The following is a 13,556-nucleotide window of genomic DNA, read 5'->3' as shown; positions in this document are numbered from 1 at the left end:
AAGATTATTTAGGAACTCACAAACCTGCCAACTGCTTTCAATTCTGCACTTTAAACTGTGTATTGTACATTAGGTTCCAAATTTTAAGTATTTTAGGCATCCAACTAATGGTCACAGATGTTTACATTTAAAATGAGGAACAACCTAACATGACACTGTTTTCCACTCATCGCCCTGTCTTTAATCACCAGGGTTACAAGCAAACAATGGTGAGAAGTGTAATGACTTAGCAGAAAATATAGAAACTAAAGTGGGCTAGTCCCCGAAAAGAAAAAAACATAGACAGTTAAAGTTCCCCTAAAGTGTAACTATGTATACTCTAATTTAACCAATGTAGCAATAGTAGAATTATTCATTCAGTGAATAAATTCTTCTCTAGTAAAGGTTTAAAATAGTAATCCTGTTTGCATAGTTTCTCTTACTTTCTAATATAGCTAGTTAGTTTGTCAAGCCACCAAAAAGGAGACAATTACTAAGCTGTGCAATCATTATACCTGTTGTAACTGTGCTTACTTTCTTCATCTTGCTATATGTTATCATCACTATCTTTACACTGACATCTAAGAAGGAGCATGTCAGCTCTGGTGGTACCTCTGACAGAGCTGATGTTACAGTAGCTAAGCACGTAGCATTCTGCAACACCCTGATGAAGAAACATACATATCCAGCAACCTGCATCTTGAATTGTCTGATGAACACTTACTGACAAGTCAACATGAGGTGAACGCAGCATCGGGACTGTGTAAGCGTACGCATGTAGCATGACAGCAGGAAAAGCACAGGTGTAAATTATAAAATTAATGATGGCTGAATTCCATTTAGCTGCTTCAGTTTCAGGGTCTTGGTATTGTGCATGCTGGTTCACTATCACACTGTCACTTACTGGGACACTTGAATAGAACAGAGTCATCGTTACTGGTATTAGTAACACCTGTGCTTTTCCTGCTATGCTAAGTCAAAATGTCCGCTATAAATAAAGCTCATACAAACCCCCGACTCCCCTGTTTTGTTGCATCAGTTTGAGCAGGACGAAGTTTAAGCAGGCACAATAACTGAGAACATCTGTGTGTGTGCCTCCTTAACTACTCCGGGTTAGACCAGATTCCTAAACACTAACACGGTGTTAAATCAACACTTGTACATAGTTATAAACACAGTTCACCCAAAGCCACATCAAACTTTCCACTGTTTACTAGTTTGGATTTTTCTGTAACATTTTATTTGACATTTAAAACTATTAAATTTTCAGTGTTTAATATAATATAATATATATAAACATACTGCAGTGTTAAATTAACACTGGTGTCCAGATTGAGCAGGAGCCAGAAGATGAGACAATGACCGAGCACTGGCATGTTAATCTGATTAATGGATTTAGACTGCTCAGAACTTGGTGTGTGTGTGTGTGTGAGTGTGTGTGTGTGTGTGTGTGTGTGTGTGCCTACGTGTATGTGTGTGTGTTCCTATACTCTAATCTCGTGTGTATCACAGTGCAAGTGAACGTAGGAAAAAAGAACTCCAAATTGCTGAGCTTTCTTTGAAGAGCTGCCCAAAGGATGTGATTTACGGTGTGTGTGTGCATTTGTGTGTGTGTGTGTGTGAGACCACATCAATGATGTTAAGTGCTGCAGACTCAGTCAATGTACATTTATAGGGGTATAGAAATATAGAGCCAAAGATGAAAGGAAAAGAGAATAAAGAGAGGAGTGAGGAAATAGGACATCAGTGGCCTTTGAAAAGCCAAATTTAGCAGCTTTTGAAGACTTTAAAACCAAAATTTAAAAAAAAAAAACAGCATGACCAGCTTGCTGAATTTGAAAATGTATCAGGACGACACCACGGAAGTGGAAGTACAGTGACTGAACTTCAAATAAATACATATATTTAGGATATGATGCATATTGCACTGCTATATGTAATTATGTTCAGTATTAACCTGAAATTGGACATGAAGAACAGATTGCGTTGTCTTTGCATTCGGCTTAATTCACAACATTTCAGTACTGTTCAACACACCCTGTGACTTTGATTTTGGTTCTGATATGACAGAGACGAACAATGTGACTGGTGGAAAATGAGATGGAGTCTAATAGAGGGAAGAAGTGTGACAAACTGGTTGGGAAAAGAAAGCAAGAAATGGGAGAGTTGATACAGAAAGTGTATGAGTGTGTGCTGTGCAGAAAAAAAACACACAAGAGAAAGGTGGAGGAAATTGCTGTGTGGAGAGAAATGGAAGCAGACAGACAGCAGGCAGCCACAGCAGGAAAGTTTACACCCGTGATTTACAAAAGCTAAACCAAAGAGACACAATGTTTTTGTCCAGTGAAAGGCCTCAGTGAAACTCATTTCATCAGTTCACCTAAAATACAAAAAGGACATGTTTTTCTCTTCTTTGCAGAGAGCAGTATCAATACAATGGAGCTAAAGGACATTTAATTTATGGTGCAACTGCCATAAATGACTTGAAACTGTACAGCAATTATGACACAACCATCTGCATCTGTTGTGAAACGTTAAACAGGAAACTAAGTGTGAGGGTACCTCTGACAGCAGTCAAGTGAACAAGTATTCATGCAAAGTAGGTTTCGATGCCTCCCTCATAGCTCAAACTGTTGCTCTGGAAATTTGAAACTAACTGATACTGCAAACTTATCATCCAATGCAAAACTGACCAGAGAGGAACACTGTGTTGCCTCAACCTACATGTCGTCACAAGCACATTGCACACTTTCTTCCGTTGAAAAGGATGCAAATTATGTACACTCAAACTTTCTACTGGCGATCATACAGTATACAGTTTTTAGGCCTTTTTTGATCATCTACTGTTTTTAGGGATTGAATATTTCAGGAATATATTTCAATTTATTTGTTATGCACCAACACTTCCTTGGTAAATCCAACCTTTTTACACATTTTCTGCTTTTGTAGCTTTTTATGTTTGAAAACCCTTTTTGTATTTTTTTCCAATGTATCTTATCACCACTTACAGTACTGTTGCAACCACTTTTCCCATTGGCATCGTCAGATCAAATTTAATATATCCTCATATTTAACACAGCTATTTTAGCTTTATTGTTACAATATTAATATAATCGTTAAGTCACTGTGAATACGAGCATCAGTGGAATGAAAATTAAAAACTGACTATGAAACATTTCATATTAAATAACAGTAAGTGATCACAGCTGCTACCTGGAATCACTTACTCAGTGAATTTTATGGAAATATAAGTGGCCCTGATATATTATTCACTGCATTACTCAGCCAAAATTTGCCCTCCGGCACAATCATGATAGGAGCCATTATAAGCTTTTATCTTAGTAAAGTATCCTCCACTGACAAGCGTAACAGTGGCAGCAAGCAGCAGGGAAATTAAATAGTCTGACAGCAGAAGCACAATCAGGGAAGGAAACTCACCCAGACACCATCAATGAAAACACTGATAACAGCATGACCCATTTACACAAGCTGTGTGAGTTTATGACTGTCAGCTGTATGCAAAGTCGAGCATTACGTTCTTTATTTAAACACAGGTATGGCCGGTGCACTGGTCTCCATGTGGGTTCAAAGCCCCAGTTAACGGAAGGGCTGTCAATCATTGTCGGTGCCCCTCCACCCCTCCACCCCCGGCACCTTTCACCTACTTCCTGGTTCTAGTGAAAGGGTCTTTCAGGAGTCTGTGACCTTTGACCCCATCTCATTCTCATCCCACCAGAATATATTTATAATAAAGATAATGATGTGTTACCACATTTTTGCAAGTTTTACTGCTGAAGAAGAGGAAGCAAACAAGGTAAAAATGCTGCAAAGGTTTTTATCTTTGACAGAAGTGTTTGTCTGTGAAGAAGTTTGTGTTTGAAGGGAAAATTTACCAGGTCACAGAAATAGTTTCCTTCCCTGCCAACAATGTCATGCTCATTCTATGAAAACATTAACATCCACATGAAAAGTGTTGAACCTCATTTAATATGACAGTTGACTTCTGATATGTTTTACAACATTAAAAAACATGAGAGAAGCTACATAAAATCCATAAAGTAGTACTGCACATATGAAGTATGTGACAGCATATATTCCAATTTCCGATTAAAAATTTCCAATTTCCCAGTTTAAACAAAAAAATTCTACTTTAGAGAGAAGATGAAAGGAGAACTCTGATGCATCTGAGGCCAAAACTGTACAAAAAGTGAGTTTAACAACCAAAATCAATATCAGGAAATCTGTGTGGATGTTTTGCACACTCAGCATATGTGAGTTTTACTGATCTTTGTTGATGTCATCGCTGTCCTCGAAGGACATTGAGACTTATGGACGCCTGGTCGATATTTGTCCTAAAAACGTTCTTTTTGTACGTACAGCTACAGCACAAAGCAGGCCACTGAGTTACTTTTTAATCCATCAACAGCATCGACCTGCTGTTGCTACACTGTTTTCTCATCTATCTGCATCAGGTATAATCAGATATTTAACATTATTTAACTATTAATTAACAGCTGCAAAGTGGCCATCGTGGAGTGTTTGGGAAGCTTTGGTCCACTGGCTACAGATTTATTGATTCCCAAATTAGAATTTGACAGTATTTGACAGTTTACTATTAAACCAACAATACATGTTTTCTGAAATAACCCAGGATGGCCGACTGATGGTTGGATTTCTGTTAAAAGCATCGACAGAGCAAGCAAACTAGCTGGCTGATGATGCTTTCCATCGCTACTTGGAACTTTTTTCAGCATCAGTTCATGTAGCTGCAGACATAAACATCAACCAAAGTCATCAAACCTCCTGGTGTTTTTACACAAAGGTCATAAAGGGGGTCTTTCCCATCCGCTCAGTGTGAGATTTACTGTTAACCAGTCTGCTTAATTTCCACTTTTGTGCTAAACAAACATCTTGTGCAATAAACTGTCTGGCCTTCTGATGAAGGTGGTTGAGTCAATAAATATAGGCCCACCAATCTCAAACTGCTGACAGTCACCATGGTTACAGTACGTCACATCGCAGCTTTAGTGGTGTTGATGATGATGGCAAAGACGGTGTTGAAGATGGTGTTGATGATGTCATAGCGAGGAAAAAGTAGAAAAAGTGGAAGACGAAGAAGGAGAAGATGTAAACAATAGTAGCAATGATAATGTAAAACACCACAGTGATAAAAAAAAAAACTGTGCAGAAGAAGAAATACTGCATAGACGTAGCAGCTGTAGAGTCAGATCAGACTCTGTATGAACATATTAAAAGACTAAGAGACTTTCAACTAAGCCCTTTCACTTTACGATGAGAAATGTTCAAGCAGAGGCTCCGGCTTAATCTGCAGCTATTTTCATAATCAATAAATCGTTCAAGCCATTTTTTCAAGCAAAAGTTCAAAGCAGTCACCAGTTCCAGCATCTTAACTGTAAGGATGTGCAGGCTTTCTTTGTCTTCTGTGTTGGGAAACTGAAAACCTTCATGTTTTAACAGGAGATATGCTTGTTTTGGGACAAAACCTTGGAGCTTGGGCTTTAGGAAATTAGGATTTGTATTATTTTCTAGCATTTTGTTTACCAAAAGATTAATTGATCAACAGAGAAAATATTTGACAGACTGATAAGAAATGCTAAATAAAACACATAATTGATAGTTGAAGCCCTATATTGGTTTGTTTTTGGGTCCTCACCAACCATGTCACTTACAACCAATAGTGAGATATTATCAGAAGTCACTTCATTATCATACATTACCATAATAGCATATATTCAATTCATAACTATGCATCACTACAAGACTTTTTGGGCTGCTGTTTGAATAAACTGTCAAACATCAAATCTCTTGTCTGAAGTTTTGAAGCTTATCGATGCACCGGCTGCTCCTGTACTGGCTGAAGATGAATGAACTTGAAAGTAGATGTTTTCAAAAATAACCCAAAATCAGATAATCCTTCCATAAATTATAGCGTGTTAAAGATATAACAAGTATCAACCGTGTGTGCTAAGCACTTGTATTTCCTAATGCCTATTCATACCAATGGCTATAACCACGTTTAAACTTAAATACTTATAATATTATATGCTTCTGGCTAAGCTGCATCTACAGTACAGAGCCCCAGATTTTATGAATTTGGTGTCACGTTGTGTTGAATTACTAATCTGACTCCTGCAGTGAGTGGGTAGCTGTGAGTCTAGAGGCTCCATCCAACCAGAACACAGAAACCTCTTTTACTGCGAAACATCAGACTGTGGTGACACTTTGTGTTAAAACAGGAGGTGTGTATCAGAGAATTTCTTTCCTGATAAAGTGTAGGCTGTACGATAGACAACAGGCCAGAGTGTCTCCTTAAGTGACACTTGCTCAGCAATTTTACAGTCTGATAACATCCTGTGTGTCACCTCGACCAATACATCGGTTTTGGGATGTACTGGTCTGATATTGGCTCTCAGTTCAATTCAATTAGTTTGTTTTTCACTCCTCAAATGGCTGTTCAATATTTTTCATTCAATTCATTCAGCCCCCCTCCTGATATGTTGCAGTTGTGGGTGTGATTTTGTTAAATAACTTCTGTTTAATCAGCCTATAAAACCTACAATAAAGCTACTTAAGGAGCTGCTAGCTCAGCTAAAAGAATTTCATTAGTCTGGGCTTCAGTGTGTTAAGGTTTATGAAAGAGTAAATGCTGAGGTATGTATAAAAATACATTTTTGGCTACACTGCACACACAAAATATCTGATATCAGTACACAAATATCACCATATCAGCCTTTATAAACCCGTATAGGTCAACCAGTATACACACCACAATACACAACATTTCACAGACTCTTGCATGCCTCTCCGCCATGACTGCATGCATTTTTAGCATTGTCACTGGCTGGCCGTCATTCAGAAAGCTCTTATATAAGCCACCCAAAGCCTCAGCTCTAAAACAGTTCCAACACAGAAGGATCAGGAGCTATATTAAGCCTCCAGTGTTTCAGCCTTTTACTTCCAAAAACATGTTTTGCAGAGGGATTGCTGTGGTATTGCATTTGCTATTTTGCTGTGTGGTTTATTGCTGCTATTGGCTAGAGCCGTAGCGAACATTTTTAGACTTTGTTATGATCGAATGTAGAGCTGTCACACACGTTCATTCCAACCTACTAACACAAAAACAACACCACTCACATCACAGATATATCTACGAACATGTATACAAGCACATGCGTGTACAAATACAGTGTGCAGTAATATCTTGACTGCAGATGTTTAATGGGCCTCTAATTTCTGTCACCTCTCTTTCCTTCTGTGCTCTTACACGCTCACACTGCTACAACTATGTGGCTTGTAATCACGTCTGAAGTGTGACATCTGTGTTTCATACTCTGCCACAGCCACATGTGTAGAGAGGGCAGGGTGCAGAGGACTTAAAAAGGCAGAACGCATAGCAAAGGGGCCTCTGACAGCAGACTGTGGAAAATGCCTCTATTAAACGTGTCAGAAGTGGCATTTTTTATAAACTGGACACACTAGTTGTGTTTGATGTGTTTTTGGCCAGGAGACAGCTCTCTTTCACACACCAGAATGCCTGATGAGTCACGATCTCAGGGCCTTTTGCAAATGAACTATGATGCTGTTCATTGGGGTTGAGAAAGTAAGCAGAAAACAACCTCAAAAACACAAGTATGCATGGCTATGAGGAGACAGATGCTGACATTTCATAGCAAGTGTTGCATCATCCTTGGAAACCACACTCCCCCACCATCATCCCGCTCAACACCCACTGCTACTATTAATATTATTAGTCTTATTATTATTATTACTATCCATCTCTATGCGTGACTTGCACTGTGCTATGCTCTCTCTCCTCCCTTTCTCTCTCTTTCTCTCTCAACCCAGCCAGTCGAGGCAGATGGCCGCCCACCCAGAGCCTGGTTCTGCTCGAGGTTTCTTCCTGTTAAAGGGGAGTTCTTCCTTACCGCTGTTGCCAAGAGCTTGCTCATGGGGGAATATTGGGTCTCTGTAAAGAGTACGATCTTGGCCTGCTCTATATGAAAAGTGCCCTGAGATAACTTCTGTTGGGATTTGGTGCTGTATAAATAAAATTGACTTGACTTGACGTGACTCAGAACTGATGCTCATATTCATCCGTCTACTCATGTGTTCCTACATTTCAGTCACATGTGTGGATTTGTTTTGATTTTTGTTTCCCTGGTTGCACTGCAAAGAGAGCCAAACACACAAAATGTTGTTAAGTTGCACTGCAGCTCAGACTGAAGAAACATACTGTACTCCACATTGGAGCCTCTTTGTGGTACAGTTTGCGATCTTCTCGGGCTGTTACATATATGTCCTGACTTCAACATTTTACGATTTTTATAAACTGGGTCCTAGTCAAGGCCACAGTCTGCATATTGTCGTCCCCTCCAGTTCAAAAGCTGATCAAAAGTTCTCAATGGTGGAGTGTGAAGAGCATCTCCAATTGGAGTAAAATCTACTTTTTATGACAATGAGCACAGTCTGATATGATAACTACATGTTAGGTTTCAAATTGTTTAGTGGGATGAACTGGTCCTGGGTCTTTTTTTAATGAGGTCATGACCCAGAATGAGTCACTGGTGCATCTGGTAGGCCACTGGGGAGATTAACATAATTATAATGTTTTTAACGAGCTGAGGTCACAGAATGAGACTAAATTGTCCATATTTACAATAGACTGGTTTTATTTTGTTTCATTTCTTGTTTATGTGTTTTATTTCAACCTTTTGATGCTTTCCTGTCACATTTATGATGAAGCAAAGCGATTCCTTAAATAAGGACTCAGGCAAGGACCTTAATATGATTTACGATAAACTCCCTGGATGTGAAGATGATTTATTGTTATAAGCATGGACCAAAGCCAAACTTCTACATCTGCATTTATAACTGTTGGGTTACTGAGTTACAGCTCTTAAACACAATAGGCTACATGTCTGTCAATGTTCTCCTCATAATGTGCCCCCATGTTAAGATTAAGACAACAATAAATGATTCTGCTGATTTGCTTTTGCATTTAAGTCAGGATATGAGACAATGTAGACTAACTACCTCCACTGTGTGTGTACTTTTATTACAGCTGGACAGAGCACACACACACACACACACACACACACACACACACACACACACACACACATGCTTAAACATTAACATGCAGGACCTCACAAGAAACTAAGTCGTCATGTGACTCAAGGACTGAAAACAACCATGTGAATGGGGTTACTGTCAACGACACAGATCTCATAATTTTAAACAGTAGGCTACTTAGAAATTAACCCATCTGCTTTCTTTAGTATATACTGCATCTCACACACATAGAATACTATAGCCTATACACACACACACACGCAGTGGGACAGCTGAGAGTGAAACAGAGATACTTTTTCCGCTATTTTTCCGCCTCCTTTCTCTACTGACCTTGGCGCATCTGCGGGCTCCCAGTAGCGGCAGAACAGGTGCAGTCCGTCGGCGTTGACGATGTGCTGCAGGTCGGTGTAGGGGACTCCCTGCGGGCTCCGCCGCGGAGCAGTTGTCGGCTCGGGCATGGAGGAGTCTGCAACAGAGACACGGAGCAGCGATAACAACACATCGCTGCCGTAGAGGTAGCAGCTGAAGCCGGCAACGAGAAGGCAGGTGGCGGCGGTCACAGCGTTCATTGCTTATTAGTGTGTGTGTGTTTGTTTTGGTGCGTGTTTAAGGCACGCGCCGGAGATCAGAGGGTTAGTGTAATGTAAGTGAGGATATGCCGGCCCGGATCTAGTCCTGAGCTGCCACACACACACACACACACACACACACACACACACACACACACACACACACACACACACACACACACACACACACAATGTTATGAGAGCGTCCGCAACGACCGGTGTTACGTCACGAGACCATATGCTCTGTTTTCCACAAGGTCTCTCTCTCTCTCTCTCTCTCTCTCTCTCTCTCTCTCTCTCTCGCTCTCTCTCTCTGTAATTCAAATTTGCTTTATTGGCAAATAATATTATTAGAAATAATATTAGAAATAATAAGGATGAAATCCTTTTAAGGATGAAAAATGTAAAAATTTGGCAGATTTCATTTGAATGAGCTAATTAAAAAGATGTATTTATTTTATTTTATTTCTTTATCGTTTTAGAAAAATAAATACCTCTCTCTCACTCACACACGCATGCTCGCGTGCACACTTGTCCGGATGCAGCATACAAACACAGAGCTGATAAACATTATCATTGCCGAAGCATATAATACACCTGCATATATAAACAGTCTCTCTCCAGTTCTCTACACATACAAACAGAATCATCTCAAAAGATAAACTGATGCACTTCAGTTTCTCCTGCAACCCTGAAGCATCTCTCTCTCTCTCTCTCTCTCTCTCTCTCTCTCTCTCTCTCTCTCTCTCTCTCTCTATCATCAGGTCCGACTGGATGCACAGAATATCTACATAGTGTTAATGGTATGCACAGCATTACAAAGAAGGTGTGTGTGTGTGTGTGTGTGTGTGTATAACGCTGATAGTAAAAATAGCCCTGCGGTGTCAAGCTATTTCCTGAGGTGATCGGGTTTCGTCTTTCAGGTTTAGTGACCTGACAGCCTGTAAGCTTAGTGATAATTAGGCAGTGATAAGTGATTTATGGCTGCATGTCGGTGATTATTACAGAAAAGCTTGACCGTGCTTCTTTCTTGAAACATTTTACAGCCTACCTAATGTGATTTCAATCATTTACACCATGTTGACCATGGCTGTCAGCCAATTCTGCACGGAGAATTATGGCTCATTTCAGCTGCATATGACAGCTGAATTATATCATAACAGAGCACATGAATAACTCTGAATCATGCGCATCATCACACACGCGGAAATAATCTTTATCACTAAAACTTGTGCATGAATTATAAGAAACTGCTCCAGTGGCATGTGTGTGTGTGTGTGTGCCCCCCTTCTTGTTTTCATCTCAGCAGCATTCATACCTTCACAGGACTTCAACATCACCACCTTCATGCAGGGAAAGACAGAGCTGGCCACCAGGCTGATATTGCTCTCTTGTATGCTTCCGTTTACAGAATAAGAGCAACGCAATCGACAAGTGTCTCTATAATTAAATTGACATTATAGCCTTGAATGAACCGATTGATCTGCTTTGACCGCTGTTATCCATTTAAGTGCCTGTAATAGTGGGAGACGCGCTGTAACACAGTAACATCATCATCAAGGTCTGCGGGTTTTATGAAAAATGATGAATGGAGGAAGATGAGTGAAGATGCTTCATGCATGTGCGGATATCCGTACAAAACAATAAGTTATATTCCAAAACCAAAAGCTACAACAATGTTATTCTAGTTAAACTGAGCGCCGCGGACACGCACTTAGTCTCTACACGACTATTATAAGAATATTACAGGAACATCACAGAGATGAAACCAACCTGCGCAGGAGCGTCTGCAGGGAAGTTTCAGCTTCTTCTCGGACTCTCTGCTTCCACTGTTGGTCTCTCTCTCTGATGCTCTGCTCTCGCCACCCGCCAAGAGAAGAATGCAGTCAGCGACGTTTGGTGAGAAACTAAATAAGTATTCACACACATACACACACACCCTCTCTCTCTCTCTCTCTCTCTCTCGCACACACCCTGTGTCTCCCTTTCTCTCTCTCTCTCTCTCTCTCTCTCACTTACACACACTACACATTACACGTTTCCCCAGAGGCGGAGATACAGCTCTTCTCTCGCCCCTTCTGTTGAGCCTCATTTACTGTAAAGAGAAAAAAAACCCAGCATGTTTGAGTCCACATGGTTCGTATTTCTTACCAGACCAACTGATATTTTTCATATTAAAGGCATGCTGTGTGGATCAGCCTCTCTAAAGCTTTCACCAGATGAGACATATCTACTATGAATGATAGTGTTTTCCGATCTAGTCATACTTGTATGGTGATATTGTTTTTTCCATTACACATCACCATTACCCAAATGGGTACTGCTTTCTCATAGGGCTTATAAGCTATAATTAATGGCTTTAACGATAGTTGATAAATCCTTTACTAATAACAAGTTTTATAGATGAGTTATGAACCATCTATACGAACAACTTTTGGATTGCCAGGTTGTGGAAAATCCCGCTCCAGCAGGAAACTTGCTCTACTAGTCCTTTAATTCATAGGTCGAGATCCGTCCAATAGACTCATTTTCTGGAAAATGGCTGCAGGGCATCTGGACCAAAAAGTGTATTCATTAATTTATAAACAACGTATTAGCACTTGCAACTGCATTGTCAACAACACCTGTCATAGACATTTAACCTCTACTGTTCTCTCTACATTATTAAGAATCTAATCAGTAAGCCAAACTCTACGTATGAGTCAGGAACTGAATGACCTTTCTCTACGTTTCCAAGACATATGCAGATAAAATCCATTGATTTTGTTCAAGAAGAAACACTACATAACCAGTTATGTATAAATCAAGTTCATAACAGATTATCTGCTAACTACTGATTCACTAAACTCTCCAAGTTGTTCTTATTTACTGTAAACCCGAACCCTCAACTACCTTCTTGTCAAAGCTACCAGAACTGCTTCTGTCTGTTTGCTCTATATATGTCTCCATCTCCACTGCTGTTAGGGCACTCTGATATTCATGTGGACTACACGTGTTGTTAATTTGTCGCTTACTTCCTATCTTTATTGGACTGTTTTAATAACCCCCCACATGTTGAAAGCCCCACAAGAAAAAGGTCATACACTGGATCTATCACAGTACAGAAACCTCCTCACTGCAGCCGGTTCAGGTCTTGTTAACATTCTTAGTCAACTTGAACTCTCGGCTGCGTCATCTGCCATAGTATTTTACTCACACACATGACCATGTATCCTGTCTTTACTGGTCCCCCCCTTTCCTGGTTCTGTTCTTATCTTGCTGATAGAAAGCAATGTGCTAAAACTGGGGACTCTAAATCCAACCCTTCAACCAAGGGGTACCCCAAGGCTCAATCCTCAGACCAATACTTTTCATCATCTACATGCTTTCCTTTGAGTCACATTCATGGACTTAGTGATCATTGCTACAACACTTAACATAGCTTTTGTTTGTATGTGTGTCCTTGGGTTACATGTAAGGCGCTTAAATCGAATTTATTATTATTACTATTATTACAGGAACATTTTTGAGTTTATATTCGCACATGATGACGTTTTGTTCTTTTCTTGACAGAGTGTATTTGCCATATTCTTAGTTAGCCTACTAGTAGTGCTCGATTTACAGTTTGGTTCCCACGGTACACTTCTAGTAAATCTCTATTGGTTTAATGTCTCATCTTGCTGTAGTCATGTAATTAATACACAGTGACTTCACGTTTGGATTGGGTTACAGGTATAACACTCTTGAAACTTTTACCCCCAGAGAGCTTTAAAATACTCCTTACAGCATGTCTATTTTTCACATGGCCACAAAAGGTCCTTGTCAGTAAAATATAAATGTCAGTAAAATGTAAACACTGGTCGTTTTGAGTGTTTGAGCAAACTACATGCTTTGGTTTATTTAGTCTCTTAGAGAGATATAATGGTCTTGTGTTTT

The 13,556-nt window shown here is 39.8% G+C and overlaps 1 protein-coding gene across 2 annotated transcripts in view; it reads right to left on the bottom strand.

Annotated features, from left to right (window-relative positions):
- The window catches only part of mgll (monoglyceride lipase), a 39,961-nt gene extending 28,413 nt beyond the window's left edge, over positions 1-11,548 (bottom strand). Inside the window, exons 1-2 of one of the 2 annotated variants that reach the window (XM_067591675.1) lie at positions 11,415-11,548; positions 9,403-9,538 (exon numbers count right to left, since the gene is read on the bottom strand). In XM_067591675.1, coding sequence (XP_067447776.1) covers positions 9,403-9,530 — 128 coding nt within the window. In that variant the 5' untranslated portion in view covers positions 9,531-9,538; positions 11,415-11,548. Of the gene's footprint in view, positions 1-9,402; positions 9,753-11,414 lie in introns of those variants that run through there. The other variant, XM_067591674.1, reaches the window with a different exon arrangement.
- Between the last annotated feature and the right edge of the window lie 2,008 nt (positions 11,549-13,556).

This window comes from Thunnus thynnus, chromosome 6 (assembly GCF_963924715.1).
Source record: "Thunnus thynnus chromosome 6, fThuThy2.1, whole genome shotgun sequence".
Classification (NCBI taxonomy): Eukaryota; Metazoa; Chordata; class Actinopteri; order Scombriformes; family Scombridae; genus Thunnus; species Thunnus thynnus.
Note: the sequence above shows the minus strand (reverse complement) of the source record. Positions and strands in the feature narration are given on the sequence as shown.